The following is a 24,220-nucleotide window of genomic DNA, read 5'->3' on the forward strand; positions in this document are numbered from 1 at the left end:
GTATTTTGAAGTGTGTGTGTTGGGGGGGGGGGGGGGGGGGGGGGTTGGGTGTCTAAATGGGAGCCAAGTGTGTCAGCGGATATTTCTGGACGCCGGCAGCGGCGGAGGAAGGTCTGGGAATACGGCCACCGTTGGCGATATGCTTGACCCTCGGTTTGTTATGTCTGTTGGAGAAAACACAGCTGCTCCGTGGCTTCACTCTCATCCCAATGATGTGATGAACCACTTCTGATGCAGCTGGTAACACTTCACCTTCTTTTGAGTCTTAAAAATTAGAAAGATTACTTAGTATTTCAATGCAGTTTTTTCTCCTGTTGCTCTCACGAAACAGAATATGAGAAATCTAAAGGTGTGAGCAGCCTTGAGTTATATTTACACGACAGTAAGAGTCAAAACATTTTATTGACAAACGGTATAATAAAATAATCGCACACAATTAAAAATAGACAACTTTATTGATTAGTTTGGATTATTGTCTGAAGCCCAGAGCTCCGTAGTTGTGCATGATTTACAGTCCAGTGCTCATTCTAGCAAACATGCAGTATCAAGCATGCCATCATGTATTCCACCACTTCATCCACCCTCATGGTTCCTGATGGTTGATGGTCTAAAGCAAGCGGAGGCAGCGACACGTCTTTGCATAGATAAAACATCTAAACCACGTCTGACTTGGTGAGATCCATCTTGCCAAACATTACAGGAATATTGTGCTCTGTTACTTTATTTTCTGGAGTGACGAGATTATTTTTTTGGTCTTGAAAGTATTTATTTTCCAAAACTCTTCATCTGATAATAAACATACAATAATGCAGTGCGATCATTAGAGATGGAGCAAATCTTCAAGTAATAAAAAAGTCCATATTTCATACAAATCCAGTGTCGACATTGGTCAGTGTGCTCGTGTGTCGGTGCTCCAGGGTGACAGCAGACGATCTGAAGCTACATTACATCAAGTACAACCCTGCAAATGTACATCTTTAATCTTTAAGTGAACAGCATTCAGAGACTCATCCGTAGCACCATTACTTGCTTTAGACCAGATTAAATGCTTTTAATATACAGAGAGAGGGAAAACTTTAGTCTGTGCACAAACTGTTACATGTAGCAAGGTCAGCTCCATGAGAGGGTGAAATCAAGAGAGAATAAGTTACATGTGCATATCATACAGTGAGTTTAATCCTGCAGTACATTATTATAAGTAAGAGACACATCCCCGTTTGTTCCCGTCGTCAACCTTTCTACATTTATTCTGCATTCAAGACGAAAACATTCAGGTTTTACAGAAACCTGACTTCGGGCTCCGTCACGTCGAGGCCAGAGGCCGCTGGAGCTCCAGCTGGGTCTCCAGGGTGACCCTCTCCTGGTGAACCACCTGCAGCCAAACCAAACAAACACACACGCTTTGATCTCTGCACGCTGAACACGAGACGAACCTCGGGCAGGCATTACGCGGGTTGTTGTGTTAGCCGTGTAACAACACGGACTACCTCTGAAGTGGACCCTTACTGTCGGAGAGAACGAGCAGCAGACTCACCGAACACAACTCAATCAGCCGCTCACACGGAGCGGATTATTGAGAGAATGCAGAAGATGTTCCAGCGCTGACATTTCATGTCTAGAATCTGACCTTGTGACTCAACACAGCAGGGAGCGAGGATGCTCAGGGTTCATCCTAACTTCCCTCCTAGACTCCTCTGTCCTCAAGCACTTTCAAGGCAGACACGGGCGATCCGTGTGCATCGTTAGTCTGAACCCCAAAACCCGCCGGTGGGATGGATTGTTTATTTTAAACAATCGGCAAAAGTCATTATAGTCAGTTTGTTATCTTTCCGACGGTCCTTAAACACACCAGAAAACAAACCGAGACTCAGCTTTAAATTCTACATGTTGTCATTATAAATCTCTCCTCTAATAAAGCGTTCACTTTAACCAGATTGTGTAAAAATATTAAAGTGTGAGCTCCTCAGAGAAACTATGACGTCATGATTGATTCATCTGAGACCAACAGTCATGTGACTACAAGGAGGAGAAACTCTGCCTGAACTACAGGAAGTGAACACAGAGAGGAGAGGAGAGAGGAGGAGAGAGAGGAGAGGAGAGAGGAGAGAGGAGAGAGGAGAGGAGAGAGGAGAGGCTGGAAGTAGAGGATGTAAATATGTGTTCAATGTATAGCACATAGAGCCTCCATTTTTTTTCCAACATTGGAAACACTTGAAGAAATGTTGGATTTATAGATTCCATTGTTTTTGAATGTTTGTAAAATAAACTATCAAAGAAAATCAACTTGCGTTTTCTTCATTTTCATGATTGATGTCATCATAACTGTTCTGCACTAACGACCTGTTCTACTTCTCTCTGCTTCTAGTCATGATGGTTCTGGTTCTATGGAGATGAAGAACTTTATGTTACAGAGAAAATCAAGACCACAGAGAGAAACATGTGACAGGAGAGAAAAGATGCCCCAAACTGCTTCGTGTTCAGAGGGTTAAAAACTGATTCCCAGTGAAGCCATTTGAAAAGAATACATTGATCCCATTAATAAAATCTATGGAGGATTTCTGTCATGTAAAGCCCAGTAACAGCTGATACAGCGGTGCACTCCACCAGCAGAGGACATCGTAGTTTATGGTCTCAATCTCTAGTTTCAAGTCTCCTTCAATACAGCATGATGTTCATTTAGTACATTATGGTCCATTTAGAGTCAAACAGACCATAAAGCAGGGGATGCTTTAGGGCGGGGCTACACAGTGATTGACAGGTCTCTACCAGAGACGTATACGGCGTCTCTACGTCACTCCTCCTCAGTCCAGATATGGTCACTTCCTGTTCACTGGTTGCAACAAAAAAAAAGATAGACGGAAAAAAATGGCCAAACTTGAGTCCACAAACCAATGAGTGACATCACCATCACTACGTCCACTTCTTATAGAGTCTGTGGCGATGAGCCGTTCATCCGAAGCATGTTTTGTCTCGTTTTGTTTTTTCTTTGAGATCATTTTTAGTTTTCAGTAAACGTCCTTCAGAGCGATCGATAGTAAATGACCCGGTTTTTGATCTGAGGAGCTTTTATTAAGAGTTTTTTCATAACTTCAACTTTATGGGAACAGTCAGGAAGGAGTTGTTCCTTTCCTCACACACCCTGTGGTGGTTGGATGCCTGAGCAGCCCAGGCTCTATTTTAAAGAAGACAGTTGTGAATGCCAATGGCTGGAGTCTATAAACAGACACATATGCCTTTCTCTGCAAAATTCCTCGGATGCTTTGAGGAACCAGCAGAATTAGAGCCAATAAACAACGTCCTGGATAACCAAGTAGGTCTGGAACACGACTGACATTAATGTAAAAGATTTTTTTTAAACAGTTTAATTCTTTGGTCTGTGTTGTATTAAAGCTGTAGATGCGCCGCATGTGAGCGTGAGGGTTTTTCCACTACGGATCATCGACGAGGGGAATGACCGGCATGCGGCATGTGTTTCCAAATGTGAGTGCGTGTGCCACAGGCCCAATGCAAACAGCCATTAGTTCAGCTTTGAGTGGCGGCTGAAGGGAGCAGACAGTTGAGCTGGAGGGTTTTTCACCACGCTGGAATGAAGAGGCAGCTTCTGTTGTCGGGCTACAATCACACAACTACGTTTTCGTTTTTTAAAACGCATATCTACGTTTACGCCGAGCGTCCACACTACTCCGGCGTTTCAGAGCCTCTAAAAAGGAGACGTTTGAAAACGCTACTGAAGCCGTTTTAGTTTAGAAACTCCGGAGTTGCGATTTAGTCTCGACGGGCAGAAACGTAGACCTTTGAAAACGATGACTCATGAATCCACGTTCGCTACTTGATTGGGTTTTATGGTAGAGATCCACCAAATCCGCCCGACTAAGAAGTGGACATAGTCATCGTGATGCCACTCATTGGTTTGTGGACGGCTGACGCCATCTTGTTTTTTTGCAACCAGTGAACAGGAAGTGACCATATTTGGACTGAGGAGGAGTGACGTAGAGACGGCGTATACGTCTCTGGTAGAGACCTGTCAATCACCGTGTAGCCCCGCCCTAAAGCATCCCCTGCTTTATGGTCTGTTTGACTCTAAATGGACCATAATGTACTAAATGAACATCATGCTGTATTGAAGAAGACTTGAAACTAGAGATTGAGACCATAAACTCATGTTTACAATGTTTTTACTGAGGTAATAAATCAAGAGAGAAGTAGAGTCATTTTCTCATAGACTTCTATACAACCAGAGGAGTCGCCCCCTGGTGGACACTAGAGATAATGCAGCTTTAACACATGAAGCATCGGCTTCACTCTTCAGGATCGGAGGTTTACGCATGTTTTCAACATGGCATCTGGGTGACAAACTTTCCCATTTTACAGCTAAACAGGACAGTAAAATGTCTCTATGTGAGACATAGGCCATGCAGTAACATAATATTGATTCAGTTGTGACGAAATTAGCAATCAAAAAGTGTCTTTCCCTGATTCGTTATGCTGCCGAAGGAAAACAAACGACATCAGCCTCGATAACTGAGCGACTACGGGGTTAATTCAACATGGACAACGGATTACAGGCGTTGCTGACCTTGTTGTCTTTGCTAGCCGCTGTTGTGCAGTTAAATTCAGCTTTTCTTGATTCTACTACTGCCTTGAGGAACGCTATTATTCAAGCGGGGAGTCCAGCGGCGTTATCTACGGAGTGGATGTTTGAAGTCACAGTTTGCAGCTTTGAGGAGGGCGATCGAGGTCCTTTTCTTATTAACGCTCATTTTGTTCTGTGAAAATTTTGTAAAGTTCACACAGAAACAGTAAAGGAACAAAAGCATAAATGCTCTCTAGTACGACAGAGACTTCTAGCAACCAGCAGAGCTACAAGCGCAGAATTCAACTGCCGACAATTTGAGCACTTTTTGTGTGAGAGTCTCCTCTACGAGCTGGGGAGCTGGTTTTCTTCCCCCCGGAGGAGGTAGGAGGGCAGGGAATGTCAGGAAGCCGCTGTGGTCAGCCACTAATGCGGTCCACACCCGTTCACACACAGAATACTGGGACGGTTGCATGTGTAGAAACAAGAAGACATGCTGACCTTGAGCTGCTGCTGGAGCTCGCTGTTGAGGCGCGTCAACACGGCGTTGGTCTCTTTGTTTTTACGGATCGCCGTCTGGATCTCCCTCTTCTGTTTGGACAGCAGCCTGAGAGAGAGTTTTACACACTTTGGTCAGCTTTGAGATTCATCGTCTGGATAGATAAAGTATTAAAACATAGGTAAACTAGTTAAGAGCACAACTTAAGGGAACATATGAATTAACGTTCACCTAATTCCATTTCTCTCTGTGTTATTTGGGTCTAAACATCAACAAACTGACACCAAAATAATCAGATCAAAGCACTGGAGTTTTACATCAACCAGCCACTGTTACTGACCATCACCTACTTCAATGAGCCGTCTGGTCAATAAGGAGACACGAGCACACATGTTAAAATCACTGCAGTGCACCTTAAAGTCTCACTTCACTACTTTTAATAAGTTCTTAAAGAGACTGCGTAGGATCTAGCACCATCTAGTGGTGAGGTTGACGATTGCAACCAACTGAATACTTGATTGCAACCACAAAGTTGGTGAAATGAGAACGTTTTCACAGAACACAGTTAAGGAAGTGTGTCCCACACACGGAAACACTGAGTTTTTTTTTGCAGTGTAACTGGTTGAAAAATACACATTTAATGTTGTTTGACCCGTGACTCCTTTTATTATATTTTTCTGTATATGGAACACAATAAACAAAGGTCATGACCCCCCCTGTTATACACTAATGAAGACATTTATGAATATTTTATATTATATTCTACACACTGGCCCTTTAAACCTGCACTAATTGATTGTTTTAGCCACTAGGGGGCAGAAAAAGCTGAGGTTTATATAATACTTAATAAGAACAATATTGATTAGAGCAGCTGTTTTCTCTCTTAATTCACATAAATGTAATTTTTTGGGGTCAATCTGAATCAATAAAATCCACATTTAATCCATGAGATTTAGTTGAGGACTCAACTCGTTTGTATTTTAGGATCACAGAGTCAAACTGACCTCTGAGCAGGTTTGGTTGAAGTAGGAAACGGTGCGGCAGGTGGGGGCGTGGCCTCCAGGTTCTGGCTCTCTGCATGGTATTTCCTGCGGACCGGCTTCTGTGGCGCCTGACTGAGAGGAACTCCAATCACGTCCTGAAGGAAAGAAATCTACATTATAGAAATCAAAGTTAGCCGCCTAACTCCTCCTCCTCCTCCTCCTCATTACTCCTGCAGAGACGCTGGTGAAATGAAACCACGTCAGCGACCTGTTTTGAAGGGGTTGCCAGGTCTTGACCCTGATCCTCTGGTTTCATGCTGCTCTCCTCCTGCAGCAGACAGAAGCAAACGAGTGTGAGTCCAACCGGAATTGAGGAAATGACAAATAAGAGACTTGGGATGTACCCTTGAGGTACCCTAGGGGTATATCCCAAGTCTCTTAATAGGCTCCTCGATCCTTGCTTGAACCGGAAGTTGTTCCGGCCGTCAATATGGCTCTAATAAGAGCTTTGGGACGGCCGTCTTCCGAACCGGAAGTTGTTCTGCTCCGTGAAAATCAGGAAATGACAATTAAGAGACTTGGGATGTACCCTAGAATCGATTCTGCCCAAAGCTGAATCTATTTGAGGACGCTGATTGGCTAAATTGTATGTCACACATTTATATCTTTAACCAGCTATTGGCTCAACTGCTTCATAGACCCGCCTCTTCTGGGCAGTTTCTCCAGAGCTGCTGAGACGTGCAGACACGCGGAGAGGACGTGCAGGAAAAGCATATATTTACCGCAGATATCATATTTTACACATATTACTGGACGATTCCATATTTCATAAACACAAATATTGACAATTTGTATAGTTTATTATTATTTTTTATTTCTTTTATGTTATTAGTTGTGGCTCTAGCGCCCTCTACTGACCAGCCGCCACTGGTTTGCATATTGTGACTATTTCACAAGCTGCCGTGAGACTGAGCTGGTAGATGAGCTGTTTGGAGAGTTGAAGGCATTTCTTTCCAGGCAGCACCTTCTGTTAATGTTGGATTCTGTGGATTTGATCCATTCATTTCTACGGGCTGCTGTCTCCATTGCGGTGGCAAGTAGAGATTCCTGGTCTGTCCTGATGGTTTAAACAGGATAACGCCGCCGCTTTAAACTACCCGAGAAACCTAAAGAAAAAGAAATCCATTCTGCTGAGCAACGCAACTGACAGACACGAATAATGAGCCTGAGATTCAGCGCGCCGCTGGATGTGAAACACAACCACAGCATGGAAACGTTTTAAAAAGGTCCAGCAGTAGTTGGAACTGGAACCTTTAATCCAGACCAGGTGAAACACATTGTGAACAGACAACACGGAGTGTGTTTACTGTGTTTACTGGGGACCACCGAGGATCTGGATTTAGCTCGATTTGGACAAAATAAACAAGCAGAGAAGCAGCTTTGTTACTGGCCGACTACCCCGTGTCTCAACAAGTGACCTGCTGGGATCACTGGGAGAGTTTGCAACCTTTAGCTCAGCAAAGAGGAGTAAAGTAAAGTAGAATAAAGTAAAGTAAAATAGAATAAAGTAAAGTAAAGTAGAATAAAGTAAAGCAAAGTAGAATAAAGTAAAGTAAAGTAGAATAAAGTAAAGTAGAACAAAGTAAAGTAAAGTAGAACAAAGTAAAGTAAAGTAGAATAAAGTAAAGCAAAATAAAGTAAAGTAAAATAAAGTAAAGTAAAATAAAGTAAAGTAAAATAAAGTAAAGTAAAATAAAGTAAAGTAAAATAAAGTAAAATAGAATAAAGTAAAGTAAAATAGAATAAAGTAAAGTAAAATAGAATAAAGTAAAGTAAAATAGAATAAAGTAAAGTAAAATAGAATAAAGTAAAGTAGAATAAAGTAAAGTAGAATAAAGTAAAGTAAAGTAGAATAAAGTAAAGTAGAATAAAGTAAAGTAAAGTAGAATAAAGTAAAGTAAAGTAGAAGTAAAGTAGAATAAAGTAAAGTAGAATAAAGTAAAGTAGAATAAAGTAAAGTAGAATAAAGTAAAGTAGAATAAAGTAAAGTAAAATAAAGTAAAGTAGAATAAAGTAAAGTAGAATAAAGTAAAGTAGAATAAAGTCAGATAGACTAAAGTACTTAAAGTAAGGTACTAAGTTTACTTTAAGTTACTGCATTGAACTTTCATGTAGTGTTGGTTCTGTCGCCCCCTGTGGACTAAAGTGGTAGTGTCTCTGAGCACCAGAGTCTCTTTAGAAAACCTCTCATTTTACTGCAGCAGGTCTGACAGTCGGCTCCTCTCAGTCCTGGTTCTGGTTCGATCACTAGAACTACAAACTGATCTGCTACGAATCGTTTCCTGTAAAAGCTGGAATCAAATATTCAGCCTTACCTTAACGTCAACGTGTTTTATGTTCAGAAAGTGATTTTTTAACTACGCCTACAGTTCACTTATGTCTCTCAGAGATTTTGGACTCGTGTGAGTTTCAGTTTGTTTTACTGAGTGAAAAATATACATAAAAAGCGATTCGTCCAGTCGTTCTGTGTTTCACTAAGACAGAGGAGCGGTTCACAGGATGGAGATTAAAGTAGTTTCTGCTTCAATCAATACGAGTGATTAAACAAAGACAGCGCGATGAAGTCAGACTAATGGAGGATTTGAGGGATTTTATGACATCCAAGATAAGAGAGGAAGGACTGCAGTGCCCTTTGACCTTAAGGCTGATTCAGATCTGTCAAATAGGAGACAGACGGGTGGAAACAACAGGCTGATTAGATATGGACCATTAGTAAAGAGGAATTACACCACTATATAAACAAAGGCTGAGGTTAAATATTAAACATGCACTGTAAAGGAATCAGTCATCGTGACGTCTCCATCTTGGTTTGTTAGCACATGGGAGGAGCTTTACGTCATGAAGAGTTTATTTGAACCAGAACTACGATCTTCACCTAAAACGTAACCAAATAGGTTCGCCATCTAAACCTAAAGAGATTTCTACCTGAAGGCAAACTGCTCCCATGTAAAGGTTTTTGTCCTTTGCCATCTTGGTTTTGGGCCGTCACTATAGGGATTTTTAGCCGTCGCCATCTTGTTTTTTTATGGAACACTGAATTATACATTTTTAGGTGACCAAAATGTTAACTGTCATGAACAAAAACATACTGTGAGGACAAGGACACCTCCCAGACCGAACAACACAGTGGTAGAGACCTGTCAATCACAGTGTAGCCCCGCCCTAAAGCATCCCCTGCTTTATGGTCTGTTTGACTCTAAATGGACCATAATGTACTAAATGAACATCATGCTGTATTGAAGAAGACTTGAAACTAGAGATTGAGACCATAAACTCATGTTTACAATGTTTACTGAGGTAATAAATCAAGAGAGAAGTAGAGTCATTTTCTCATAGACTTCTATACAACCAGAGGAGTCGCCCCCTGGTGGACACTAGAGAGAATGCAGCTTTAAGGTACTTCAGCCTAGAAGCCGTAACATTTGCGATATCGATATCACGGTATTGGGTCAAAAAATATCTTGACATGTGAATTTCTCTGTATCGTCCAGCTCTACTCTGAGAATCTGGGAGGCAGCTTTTCATTTTCCTGCTTTATTTGTTACATTTGAAAACGCAACTCAATGAGTTAAAAAGAAGATGTTTGTTCTCACCTCTTCTCTGAAGTGACTGAAGTCAGCAAAGTTCGGCTGCTGCACTTTTTTCTGGGGAGTTTTCTCTGAAATGCCGATGAACTGAGAAACCTGACGAGAGAGATGAGGACTTTTCTTTCATCAGTGATTCAGAGACATTTGAACAAAGAGGATTTGAGCACATTATAAATGAAAGCAGGCTCACCTGTGAGGTCGATGGTCGAGGAGGGAGGGCAGGAGGAGGCGGCAACCATCCGCTCTTTATGCCTGAAATCCAGACAAACATCATAGAGGAGTAAACTAGAGCAGCTTACCTCTACTGTCCTCTCAGGAGTGTTTTCACTCTTTAAAAACACAAATAAAACACTCATATTTTCATGATCAGACACCGACTTACACTCACCTTTCTGACTGAGCAATAAAAGATTCATTTCCCTTTTTTGTTCTTCCGTGAAAGGAGAACTGTTTTACTGAACACAATCACTTAAAGCTGCAGGAAGTTCATGCAATAACCTCTCGTGTGAACACATTCATTCTTCTTGTACAAGTGGAGGAGGAGAACTTGCTGCATTCATTCAGCGACCTGTCAATCACTGTGTAGCCCCGCCCTAAAGCATCCCCTGCTTTATGGTCTGTTTGACTCTAAATGGACCATAATGTACTAAATGAACATCATGCTGTATTGAAGAAGACTTGAAACTAGAGATTGAGACCATAAACTCATGTTTACTGAGGTAATAAATCAAGAGAGAAGTAGAGTCATTTTCTCATAGACTTCTATACAACCAGAGGAGTCGCCCCCTGGTGGACACTAGAGAGAATGCAGCTTTAACACATGAAGCCTTGACTTCACTTTAATGAACCGGAGGTTGCCGCCTGGTCGTACCTGGAGCGCCCTGCTGGAAGAGCTTGTTGAGGTCCAGCGAGGAGGCTCTGGAGTGGGTTTTCTGGGGTCGAGGTGGGGGGGTGGGAGGCTCTTCTGCCTTCTTCATGGCATCTTCGATAGAGGTGCTGGAGTAAGACCTGGACCAGAGGTCACATGGGTGAAAAACAAAAACAAGAGGTTTTAAAGGAGCAACGAGTTCAGAGGACTGGAATAATTCACTGGGGGGGGGGGGGGGGTCTTACCTCCGTCTAGTTCTCGTCCTCATGTGTGGGTCCAGGTCCTGAGGCGGCTCTGTGAGGACGGATATGAGACATGAACACATCACACACTTTAGGATCCGTTTGAACAGCTACAAATGAGAAGCAACTACTTTACATCACGTGTGTGAAGACGCATCACATCACATCAATCACAGACATCACAGACATCAATCACAGACATCACAGACATCAATCACAGACATCACAGACATCACAGACATCAATCACAGACATCACAGACAGTATTTAAATGCTTCTGTTGCACTTTGTTTTCCCTAAATACATGAAAACATTGTGACACATCTTACAGAAGAAAGTTATACATTTATTTTCACAATCAGAATATAAGTATGTTTGCACAAACAAGGTGCGTGACATAAAATCAGTCTGTTATTATTAAAGTGTTAAGCGTCTGTTTTTAAGTGTCTCTTGAATTTCTAACTTTCTCTATTTTATTTGGACTTTATTAATGATTTGAGTTCTCAGAGGTTTAGTTGTGTATATCTTTAGTTGTAGTTTGTTTTTGTAGTTTGTAGGAATCATGGTGTTTCAAAGGAACATCAGATCTGAGCTGAACAGCTCGCTGGTTAAACAGCATCTGATCAAATACATAAATCATCTTCTTATTATTGATTCTACAGAAACAGAGTGAATGTGAAGCGTCGCAGCGCCATCTGCTGGAACGTCACCAGTGAACAGCAGTTCATGCTGTAAATATATTAAAGATAAATACTGAAATTCATTTCTTATGTGATTTTTTCGCCATGAAATATCATCTCAGTTCAGTTTCTCCTCAGAGGATATGGTTATTATTCAGCTACAGTACGTGTTCACAGCCTATTTTAGTCAGTTCTAGTTGATAACAATAAGCCGACAGTAACACAATAACGTTAAACTAACCGCGTTATTGATTTCACCAGATGTGAGTAAAGTAATCACTGATGATGTCACCAACACTCACAACCCAACGGCCTTTTATGCGTCATTTATTGATCCTGAGCGATTATATTTATTCATATATATTATTTATTCATTGAGTACAATGCTGCACACCGCATGCAATGATTCAACGTGATAAATGAACAAGTGAAAGGTGAATATAGTGTTTATATGTTATTATATTTATATGTTCGTCTGGTTTCTGGTGTTTTTTTCCGACCTCGTATTTATTATTATTCTTCTCTTCTTTGATTATTGAGCTGCTGTAACAGTTGAATTCCTCCGATCAATAAAGTTCTTATAAAGACGATGCTTTAAGCACGGAGGATAAACAATGCGTCTCCATGAAGTAACTCAGTCTAACAGTTTGAACTTTAAAGGACTTTGAGGACTACCTGTCCTCTCAGTGAAAGCAGCGAGACGTAGAACACGTTTCTCTTGAGACGTCGTCTCCGTCTTCACGCCAACATCTGCAGAACAGAAACAAACGTCAGCAGCAGAACCACAAGAACCAAGAGAACACGTGTTCAGATTCATAGTTTCATAATGAAGAGGAGCTCATTCATCTGATCTAGAATATAATTCAGTATTTAGAGATTCATTTATTGAACTCGGAGGCAGAAAAAATATGAAAATCATAAAGAGTCAAAAGTCAAACAATAGCAAATGTTAAATCTAAATGAATCACACACACACACACACACACACACACACACACACACACACACACACACACACACACACACACACACACACACACACACACACACACACACACACACACACACACACACACACACACACACACACACACACACACACACACACACACACACACAGAGATAATCTCCTTCATGTGTTCCACATCAAGCTTTTAAACTAGGATGTGTAATCTTCATAAAGAGCACTTTATTAGACATCTGCTCATATTCTAGTTTATTGTTTGAAGTCGACCGGCCGTCGTTGGGCTTAAATAAACGGTTCACCTCGTTGACAGGATTCCTCCTTCACTTCTGCTTTTGTTGAGGTCAGACGCTCGATGACGCTCCGATTCTAAAAGACAAAATGTTTCATCGTGAGAACGTAAAGTCTGCGTGACACTTCAGGAAGTAGAGCCCTCGTGTCCAGCTTGTTGCTGCCCCCTACAGGCGGCCAGCAGGAACTCCACGTTCACTTATTTCTGTTAACAAGTGGAATGAGAGGACGTAGTTCACCGTGAGACTCGGCCTCGGCTCAGCGTCCTCAAAGACAATGAGAGGCTCTGCACTCTGCAGATACAAACAGAAATAGAAAAGCAACAAAGAGCTTGAGTGTGAAGAAGGAAACTGTTCCAGATCAGAGACGCTCCGGCGGCGTCTCTCACCTCAGGGGTGTCCGGCGTGTCCTCGTCCTCCGGCTGCATGGAGCCCGTCCTCAGCGTCGGGGGGAGGCTCTCTGGGAGAGGATACCCGTTCTTACGGGCCACGATCAGGTGGAAGGCCGTGCAGAACTCAGAGAACGTGAGCGCTCCGTCTCTGTCCACGTCGCTCAGCTCCCTTAAAGAAATGTAGAAAACCAGAGAATAGCGCTGATTATTCAATTTAGGTCGACGAAGATGATGAACAATGAAAGAAAATAGTTTTCTAACGCTTTATTTTTGCGGGTCCATCATTTCCTAATCATATATGTATATATACATATATATACATATACACATACATATACATATACATATACATACATACACATATACATACATACATACATACATATATACACAATATCATATTTATATACAATAATCTATATACAATAATCTGTTTAATCTGGTTCATTTCAGCAAAAATATGAATTTCCGTAGAAAATCTCAATTTAAAACAAAGCAAATATTCATTTTTAATTTATAGATAAAAATACAATTCATCGCCAATTTATTCATTAATTTTAATTGGAAAAGAACAATTAAACACAGTTGGTATATTCTACATCATTTCTGCAAAATAAGAAAGCTTATAAGAAATAACTTGAAATGATTCTGAAGCTACAGAAATAACAAACTCAGCAACAGACGGAGGCAGCAGAGCAGCAGCAGCTGTGAGACGTAGAACCATGTTCTATGAATGAGTCTCTACAACGTGTTTATTTCACTACTTTCTCTATTTGCGTCTCCAGATTTCTCCTAAATTCACCAAAAGTTACCATTAGACCTCATTTGCATATTGAAACATAATAAAAGGAAAAGAAAGTCCCACTGTGACGTGTGGCGCAGACGTTAGCGTGACTCAGCACTCACCAGATGTGGGAGAGTTCTGGAATCGGGAGTTTAGATTTAGTGAAGAAGTTCTTTGCAATGGTTCCTAGAACAGAGACACAAAGTGGTGAAATAGTTTGAATGTGATTTATAATTATAAATATGTGCAGCAGGGGGGGGGGGGGGGTCCATACCCAGGATGAGAGCCCCCAGGTCGGGCTGCAGGCTCTTGAACTGATTGGTGTAATACTCCAGCTGTTCCTCTGTGATCCTCCAGGGGTCGTCTTCAGGGTCCACGAGGCCCTGCTGGTCCAGCCTCTCCGACGAGGAAGTCTAAGGGAGGGGGGGGCATGAATCATAATCAACAACTTATTGTATTGTGACGGTGGCGCTGTGGGAGTCTGGCGTTTACCCTCGCGGGACGCTCCATGGCGGCTCTGGTCCCGTAGGTACCGGGCGAGGAGCGCTGGTCCGGGTGAACCGTCGGCCGAGAGGACGGCTTGCTCTCGTAGGCTGGAGGGACGAGAGAGAAGAAGAAGACTGAGACTCAACACGCTGATTATACAAATCTATAAACATAAATCAGACAGAATGAAAGATGTTCAGATGAAAAAGCAGCGAGCGGAGAGACATCAGAGCTCCAGGAGGACGGAACAGGTGTCCTCCACATCTCAGTTCATTCATGACTCATAACTCATGACCACAGCAGGACGTGTGCTCCGTGAGATTCAGAGGGACGAGCTGAAAACATGCCGAGTTACAGTTTATTCACTCTGCTGATGAAAACAGATGTGGAGGCGAGTTTAGGCCTGAAAACTGAAATATGAATATTCAGCCGTGTGAATGTGTGTCTGCTGGGCGTGCGGTTGTCGTACCGGTCAGTGAGTCGGCCCCGTTCCTCTGCTTGGCGTAGGGGTAGCCTCGGTACGTCAGCGGGGAGCGAGGCAGCGAGCTGCACGGGGATCGAGGTGGAGACCAGGGTTCCTTCAGGGACAAAGTATTATTACACATACAAAGAAGTACTACAAGTACTCTGGATACATTTACTTATAGAACACGTCGGACAAGTTTCAGAGAGTCAATCGCACATTAAAGAGACGGTACTGATGTTCTGTAGTGTGTGTGTGTGTGTGTGTGAGGTTCTCCTCCACAGTCAGGGTTCTACTGCAGTAGATGAGTTGATAGAAACAGACAGGAGAACCAGCACGGGAGCAAAGTGATGTTCTGCTGTGGACGTATGTTAGACTCTAACAGAATGTCTCTCCGTTGAAGTGAAGCTATATTCAGAATGTCTTCACCTCTTCACCTTGCTGTCAGACAGACCTTTCTGAGGGGAACTCAAGCTGTTATCTATGATCTCTACAAACACACCAGACTCCATTCACTCAAACACTGATTCTACCTCTCAGGACACAGGAGCTGCTGCTCTCCTGCTGCCTCCATCTGTTGCTGAGGTTGTGTTGTTGAGACTTTAGTGAATCTGAACTAACTCTAAAGTCTCAACAACACAACCTCAGCAACAGATGGAGGCAGCAGGAGAGCAGCAGCTCCTGTGTCCTGAGAGGTAGAATCAGTGTTTGAGTGAATGGAGTCTGGTGTGTCTATAACACGTCTTCAGACTCGAGGAAATAACACGTTTATTTTACTACTTTGTCTGTTTGTGTCTGTAGATTTCTCCTAAATTCACCAAAAGTTACCATTAGATAATGCCTCATTTGCATATTTAAACATAACATTTCATAAACCTTCATGGTGATGTCTAAGAGTTAAACCAGTGTATCTTAATGTGCACATGGAGGTTTCATGAGGTTCGTGTTGTGGGTCCTTGGAGGCGGTCTGGAGCCTTGAAGGAGTCTCGTTCTGCTCTAATCTCTCAAACAACGAGGCCTTTCTGCTCCGCTGACTAAAGCCCACAGGAATGTCTCTGCACCGTTCCTCTCCTCAGTGATCCGTGCTTTATTACAAACTCTAAGAGAATCACGTCGGAGAGCGAGAGGTCGACACACGTCATCCCGAGCTCACCTTCCTGTCGACGTGGTCCTCCGGGTGTCTCCGGTCTGCTGGAGTCCAGGAGACAGACCCAGGGGGCCCGGTCCCGGTCCCGCACTGAGCCCCCTGACCATCTATGCTCGGGGGGACGACAGAGTACCGCATCTCTGGCTCGGTCTTGAGCCCGACAAACCTGGGCAGAGGTAGATCTAAAGGAGACGCAGGGATTCGTTTCTTTCTTTTCTTGAACTTGTTTAATGTACAGAAAGAGGATTTGTCTGATTGTGAGCTTCCTGTGTGATGAATGAGACGAATCAGATCAACGTGAACATACTTTTTAATAATGACCCATTAAGTTCACTTGTAGAACTGATCCTCTCTCAGGTCTTGGTGTGACTGATGGTGCGGCTCTTCTAATGAGGACAAACCCACTTAGCCCGCTTAAACCAGATTACACCAAATCCTGCCACGTCAAGGTAATCTCCTGATCCCCTTTTTTGCTCTCCTCTCCCCCCCTCCTCCTCCTCCTCCTCCTCCTCCTCAGACTTACTGGCCGTGATGCTCTCCAGGTGGATGGGCAGGGCGGACTGGGCCGCCGCCAGCAGCTTCAGGGCCACGAAGAACTGCGGCGTACCGAAGTAACCCAGACGCTTCGCCCCACACAACTCCGTCACCTGGAGGAGACGAGTTTTGTCTTTTAAGATGCTTTATACATTAAATATCGTCTTTCATACGGCTGAAAGTGTGTCACTCTTTTCAGGAACAGAGACTACGGAAGCCCAAAGACTCAAAAGAAGAACAGGTGGAAAAAATAAAGGTTTTGCCAGAATAATATATCTCTAAATTACTTCATGTTTTCTTTCCATCTGTGGAAACAGGTTTTTGTCAGTCACACAAATCCGTCACCTGGAAAAGACGAGTTTTTCATTATTTTTAAAGGACAGCTATGCTTTAAGAATATATTATATTAAATCTCATCTTTCATAAAGCAGAGTGTGTTACTTCTTTTCATAAACAGTGAAACAGCTGATTCTACTCATTTAGTCAGGATCAGTTGTCAGTGTTTGTTGTTGTAATACTCATTTCAGCCACAAGAGGCTGAAACACTTCCTCGTGTTTTAAATAGAACTAAAAGCATTTATTTTGTCTTTAATTTCTCGCTGCACTCTGAACACAAACATGAATGCTTTAAGTCACATGAAGAACATGGGGTCGTGGTGCACGTCAGCCTCTTGTGGCTGAAATGAGAATTACAACAACGAACAATCCTGACAAGAAATAATTGAAAAACTTTAAAAAGATTATTCTGATAAAACTTCTCCAGCCTCTTCTCTCACAGATGAAACAAATAAATAATTGGAAATATTATCTTGGCAAATATTAAGACCAGCAGATTGTATTTTTCTAATCTTTAACATGTGATGATTTTACATCATGGCCAAAGATAATGTGTAGTGTAAAAGTTACAAGCTGTACGAACACAGTGGAGCTATAAAAGGAACATAATGTGAGGGATCAGCAGTGAGGATTATGGACGACAATCGTGTATAAATTCCTCAAATTACAACTGAAATATTGTTTTGAAAAAACCCGGAGCTTCTTGAAAAGTGAGACTGACGACGTGAGATAAAACTGACATTTATCATTATGAAGGCACGAACACATCAGCTGTTCATCTCCGCTTGAGGCTACACTAACATGATACTCCCCTGAAACACCTAACACTCCAACCTAACAGTCATTGACTTGCATTGTGGGTAATGTAGGTTTTGACAAGATAGAAGAAAGCTAACGTTAGCTGTTGACCACCAAAGCTGTTAGGGCTCATCATCTGGGAACCATGAATGTTTTTACAAGATGTTGTGCCAATCCATCTAAGATGTTGAGATATTTATCAAGATAAGTATACAAATATAAACTGCTGATGGCGCTACAAGAAATGTCAGAGTACTTATTGTATTCGTATTAGTTTGTTTCTGTACTGTTGCTCGGGTTCACGCTCTTAGATGCTCGTTTAAAAAAGGAGATGCACTCATGACTTCTGGTGACTAGTAGTTAGGGCTGGGCGGTATGACCAAAAATGCATATCACGGTATTTTGTAAGACTCGGCGGTTTCACGGTATTTCTTTTTCTGCGTTAAAGCATTAATTAATTAACGCCGTAAAGAACCGGCCGGCCAACCGGCCAGCGAGCGGTGAACAACTGTTTGTGTGGCGTGTCTTCCGTTCCGTCACTTCCCTTCATCTACATTCCCCTGGGTCCTAAGCCCCTCCATGTACAGCTTCTTATCACCCTCTATGTACCAACGTACATTTATAACAAATACCACACATATTACACGGTAATCAGCATTGCAGAAAAGCGGTAAACAGCTTTTCTGTTCTTTAATGTAACGTTACTGGAGCGACAGAGCCTCTCCCAGCTGTTAGCAGACTGTTGTTAGCGAGCTGTACCCAGCATGCAGTTATTAGTGTTTCAAATAGTTTGTGTGTCACAAACTGTTGTGTCGTGGTGTTTTGTTGTTAAAGCGCGTTAGTTGTGGGTTGTTAATTGTTATTATAAAGTTATAACCATGACTAGGGTTCCCTCTCAATACACTTAAGAAAACTAGCTCCGACTTGAACAATATATTTTGCTGCCTGTTGAAGAGCGACAGCAGTTTCGGCTGTGTGTATGACCGTATATGAAAAATTCATATCATACGGGAAATTAAAACCGGAATACTGGTTGAACCGGTATACCGCCCAGCCCTACTGGTAGTTCTCTTGAATGTTGAATACACTTATTGTAAGTCGCTTTGGATAAAAGCGTCTGCTGAATGACTAATGTAAAGTAAAGTAAGGACAACCAAAGTCAGTAGGATTCACCCTCTGAGGATCACGAATATCCCCCCAAAAAAACCAACAACAATACACCAACCAGCCTCGCCACAAGCTGATAAAACAATGAGCGTCTTGTGTTCAGTTCTATCTGGATCAAGGCCACACCTTCTGCAAGCAGACAGGTTCCACAACAAGGTCTGTCAACAGAGCGTCAACATGCTGCACATACCTGAGACTCACCTTCAGACGGACGACTCACTCCAGCAGAGACACTGAAGGGTGAGTCAGCGCTAAACACTGGAGGCTAACCTCCCATGATGCGCTCTAAATGTTCTCATGATAGAACATCACAATCACTTCTTAAAGCTTCATTATTACTGACTGGCTTTCATGTGTATTGTTCTTTTAACTGCTTTTATTTTATTATTGTTAAATTCAATTAAATAAGATTTGATTGGTTTTGTTTTGATTTAAATTAATTTAATGAAGTTCTTATTGTATCGATTCGTTTTATTGTCTCACCTATTGTTTTATGAAGGATTTAAATTTGACCTTAGTGTGTCTTGCTTTTGAACATTTAAATCACTTGTTAAACTTCATTTTTACAGGCTGGTTTTTATGTGATGCGGTCTTTTTACTGCATTTATTTTATTGTTTTACATTAAAATAAATGTACCGTTTTATCCGTGTTTATGTTTGAGTTGGTCTGGCTCTGTTGGGCCTCACTGTTTGGCTTTCTTTTGTTATATTGCTTCACTTTTTCTTTGCTTTGTCTGTCAAAGTGCGACGGTTCACAGTTTACCGTGTGGGTTTAGGATTGGCGCAGACTTAGACACAATGAGAGGTAAAATGCAAGGCTCTTTACTGGGCACTTAAGCATACACAAAAACAGAAACCAAAAACAACTCCAACCGGGAGCGGAAAAAGTCCAAACTGGAGTATGAAGCAAAGTCACAAAAAGGCATTCACAAACCGTGGAACGCAGAGGGTCAACACGAGAGATGACCACAGGAGAGCGACGAGTCCACGGGGAGGGAAAAGGAACAAATGATAATCCGGCAACTGGAACAAGGCAAGCAGGGGAGTATAAGTAGGTGAGGGCTGATGAGTGGATTGCCGGCAGGTGAGTGGAAATGAGTGGGGTTTGCAGAGGGAAAAACCAGGGGCAGGTGATTTGGCACAGGTGGAGAGAATGAGCATGATCAGGAGACACACACACACACACACACACAAACACACAAACACACACATAGCAAAACCCAACCGTGACACAAAGCACGTTTTAAACTCTTTTTTTTTTTTTTAAAGGTGCTATATAAATAAAGTTGTTTTTATTATTATCATCATCATCATCATTATGGGAAACGTTTTCTGTCCATGAGGGCAGCATACAGATTGATTGTATTCTGATGATCGAGTGGCTGCCGGCTCCACAGACACCACAGTGGAGCCGGAGAAGAGAAGAGTCCTGCTCCAGCTCCTTATCTGCTGTAAACACAGACGAGACATAAAGATCCTTCCTCTGTAAAGCTGCTCACGTTAGGGGAACCATGACTCCACAAAGAAACACTCGGTCATGAAGAGAAATTCAACCTTGTTTTGACAAAAAACAAAGTGTATATTCACAGCGACAATCCGCCTCACATCTCCTATGTCATTGTGAGTCCCGGAGGAAACGCACTATTTGTGAGACGGTTTGACACAAAGACCCAGAAGCCAGCACAGAGACCACGGAGCGATCCTGCAGACATCCTGCAGCCGGGCCGAGCACAGCTCAGAGGCTGCGTGTCAATCACCCCTGTGTGGCGGCGGTCCAGGCCCGGACAGGAAGGAAAGCGCAGCTCAATGCCAAACTTCCTGACACCCACACAGAGACACAATGGGCCGGGATCGTCCCACGGGGACCGCGAGTGTCATGAACGGAGGCCCGGCGCAACCTGCTGCGTTCATCTGAGCTGGAAAAATATGTTTATGTCCCAGTGATGGGTCAGCAAAAGTACTCTGACTCAGTAGTTCTGGAGCCAATGAAAAAACTGTTTAGCACTTATGTATCATCCTTTAAATGAATACTATGAAGAGAGATATTTCTATCTCGGAGATTGTACAGAAAAATAAAATGATTTTATCTCCAGGTTCAAATTATACTTTGATTAAAAAAATAGTGGGTGCAAACTTAAGGTACCATGCCAGTGTTTGTTTTGTGCAAGTTTCAGCTCCTGAACTACAAATCATATATATTTCACATTGTTGCTTTCCCCCCCTCCGGCTCCAGGCAGCCATTGGTTTCCATTAATTTATGTCCAGTATCAAAAATGTCTATTCTTTCACAGTGAACATCAAGCCTGTACTATTTTTGTCATATAGTCAAACTGTTGTTGTTTGCTAATGCAGTTTGAAAAGTTTGCACAGCATTTCCTCAATGTAGTGTAACGTAGTGTAAAAATAGCACAAGTGCAGAGAAGTCAAGACTCACTCATTAATGTCCTGTATACGTGTATGAATCTCTCACCAATGCTTTCTATTGTTGGTCATAGTTAACGGCTGGTCATACCAGACAAAATGAGCTGAAGCAGCCAAACTGAGCCAAGGTGCATTTTATTGCTCTTGAATTTAACTTTTAATTTGTACGAGTTAGAATGTGTTACTTTGTCCTTTCTTAGTTCACCTTTAATGTTAATGTTCACTGTGATGGAAACGAAGGGAAAACAATGGTTGCAGTGGAATCATAGGAAAAGTGCTTCTAAAAATACAGCAGCACGGTTTGCTAAATTGTTCACTGCAGAGCTCAAACAATTAGTCAAATATTTAGATGATAGACAGAAAAAAACTATTGACAACTACTTTGATAAATGATAATCAAAACGTAGTTTTTCTTGTAATCATTTTCTGATCTCAGTTTCCAAACTGTGAGGACTTTTCTCATTCATAATAACAATTAATAATAATTAATAACGAATTACTTAGGATTGATAAACCACCTGTCCGACAAAACAAACGATCTGAATAAGTCACATTAAGGTCTGGGAAACTACGATCGAAACTGCTCTTCAGTCAATTAGTAATTTCTTTATGATTTTGTCACGCTGAATAACTGATCAACACAATATTTTAAGTGGTGCTTTAGTGCGATTCTCTGTTGATTAAATCAACCATAGAAATGAAATAGGAGCGGAAAGATCATTGCTATCAACATCTGAGTGACAACTTTGTTTGGCTTATTTTCAGTAACCAATGTAGCATTAAAGCATGCTAGAATTAGCTAGTTAGCTGGCTAGTTAGCTAATTCCCCCATGCTTTAATGCTACACTGGTTACAGAAAATGAGGCTGGTGGCCAGCGGCAGAGCGGAGCCTAACAGCCAATCAGCCTTACTCCCCCATCGCTCTAGAGAAGGAAACGCTACCTCCCAAACTAGCTAGCTAACTAGCGGACAGCTGGCTAGTTAGCTCACCAGCTAATTCCATCATGCTACACTGGTTACAGAAAATGTGTGACAGTTGCTCCGCCTCACTCCCTGTTGCTCCAGAGAAAGACAAGATGGCGACAGTGAAATCACCAAACTCGAGGCTTCATATCATCAGTCCACAAACCGATGAGCGACGTCACGACGACTACGTCCACTACTAATACACAGTCCGTGGTTGTCGCCATTACAACTAACAACAATCGCCATTTTCTTTTGTACAAATGACAACGTAAAAATGTCCGCCCTACTTTTAGTCTATTTCCATAAAATCTACTAATTAATTAGTCGACAGGAATTTCTTTTACACTTTTCATCACTTTCCAACATGTTCTGGACAAAACGATCGATGAATTATTAAGAAAATAAGCTCAAATGAATCACGTTGCTTGGTTTATATTTTCTAGAAAAACACCATCAAGAAGGTTCTGCTCATAGTAAACAAGCTCTTTACATAACTGAGTCAAGAAGGATTCATAATATGGAGCACACACCTACAGTGTAAATGGTAATAAGTTGACATTACTTAAAAGTAAAGAAGCTTATTAAGGTTGAAAAGAACTTTGTTTAGGCAACTCAAAGCCTGAGCTCAGTTAACTCACAATCACAAATAGAGTTGACTATAAAATGTCAGTTTAGACAATTGAAAGATCTGAGTAAAGTCAACTTAAAACCATTACTAAGATTGACTATAAAATACCAATTTAGACAACTTAAAGATCTGAGTTATGATAAGTAAGCAGTACTTATAAAAAATAAGTTATCCTCACAAGTCCAAGAGTTCATATTTCTAGGAAAATATCAGGGAACCGGTTGATTTAACATTTTCAAGTAAGCTGAACGACAAAGTGTAAGCCGTTCAAACAAAGAGAAAGAGGAATTATTAAGGAAAAGACGTAGAAAAGCAATATATTTTTGAGTTTCTCTTTTCAGACACGTTGTCAAACTTGGTACTTAAAAATGCTCAACATGCTGCCAAATTATTATGAAAACACTTTAAATGAAAGTGCATTTTGCTGGAATGCAGATTGTTCACTACGATCAACATATACTTGTTAGTATTATTATTATTTATTTACAATATCAGTTACATTCAATTTAACTTTTTTTTATAAAAATGCATTTTGAGGCCTAGAAACAGTCACTGCAGTAACAGAATCTCCTCTGCTTTGATTGGTGGTTTGAAATGACAGCTCTAGTTTTCACTACTACAACTAAAAGCCTGTCCCTGAACACAACCATGTATAAAATGCATATTTCCTGTAGATCAACAGACTGAAATGCTGCAGGGCCACAAATGCACTTAGAGGGACATGCAGACAAAATGTGCAGCTGCCAGTGCAGAGAGACCTCCGTCTGTCACGTGCAACATCCAAACCACCAGAAATAAAACTGCACAGAAGCAGCATCTCATGGATCCTCTAGACCTCGGCTCAGTGACCACCAGAGGTTCTTTTGCCCTCCAGCCGCAGCTCCCTTCACACTTGATAACATGCGACCGACCGAGCAGCTGACACTCACTTTGTGCAGGGATTCCGGCGGCAGCTGAGACGCCTTGAACAGCTCCGCCACTTTACCGGACGACAGCGTTCCGGAGGCGTCGGCTTGACACAGGCTGTGCAGACCCGAGTAATACCTCTGCTCGTGCTCGTTGAGGGAGATGAAACTCCCCGCGGGCGCCGCCGCACCGGATTCCTGATCCATTCCCGGTGTTGGTGTCGGAGGGAGGGAGAGGTGGGGTGCTGACGCATGGAGGGCACCGCCGCCGCTGGAGAGGGAAACACTAGGAGCAAACAGATCGACACATGCCGGTGCACCGGACACCGGCTCCCGTTTCCAGTCGGAGTGTAGCTGGCGGTGTCCCCTCCCGATAAGAGCGCTCCTGGGGAGGATCAGACTGACTGAGCCGCTCCGGTTTAAGGCTCATCCACTCCCACTGCCGAT

General features: G+C 42.2%; 1 protein-coding gene across 1 annotated transcript; it reads right to left on the minus strand.

The window, feature by feature from the left end:
- Positions 1-436: 436 nt before the first annotated feature.
- reps2 (RALBP1 associated Eps domain containing 2) lies at positions 437-24,220 on the minus strand. Its single transcript, XM_076081527.1, has 19 exons — positions 23,798-24,220; positions 16,542-16,665; positions 16,025-16,200; positions 14,878-14,986; positions 14,415-14,515; positions 14,197-14,335; positions 14,045-14,108; positions 13,136-13,307; positions 12,987-13,040; positions 12,759-12,825; positions 12,168-12,242; positions 10,816-10,864; positions 10,574-10,710; positions 9,893-9,954; positions 9,709-9,798; positions 6,324-6,383; positions 6,077-6,225; positions 5,075-5,180; positions 437-1,372 (listed from the first exon to the last, which is right to left on the minus strand). The coding sequence occupies exons 1-19, from the start codon at positions 23,978-23,980 to the stop codon at positions 1,304-1,306; spliced, it is 1,986 nt and encodes a 661-aa protein (XP_075937642.1). The 5' UTR covers positions 23,981-24,220; the 3' UTR covers positions 437-1,303.

The sequence above is a fragment of the Anarhichas minor genome, unplaced genomic scaffold (assembly GCF_050575085.1).
Source record: "Anarhichas minor isolate MPS153535 unplaced genomic scaffold, ASM5057508v1 ptg000081l, whole genome shotgun sequence".
NCBI classification, from domain to species: Eukaryota; Metazoa; Chordata; class Actinopteri; order Perciformes; family Anarhichadidae; genus Anarhichas; species Anarhichas minor.

Bases quoted from the DNA above. Each gene is read 5' to 3' on its own strand.
- reps2 (XM_076081527.1), bottom strand. From the start codon at position 23,980: ATGGATCAGGAATCCGGTGCGGCGGCGCCCGCGGGGAGTTTCATCTCC. The intron at 14,516-14,877 runs GTACGACAACCG...TCGTCCCTCCAG, and splicing joins CGGGGCCGACTCACTGACCG to CCTACGAGAGCAAGCCGTCC. The intron at 5,181-6,076 runs GTCAGTTTGACT...ACTCTCTCTCAG, and splicing joins TCAACCAAACCTGCTCAGAG to GCTGCTGTCCAAACAGAAGA.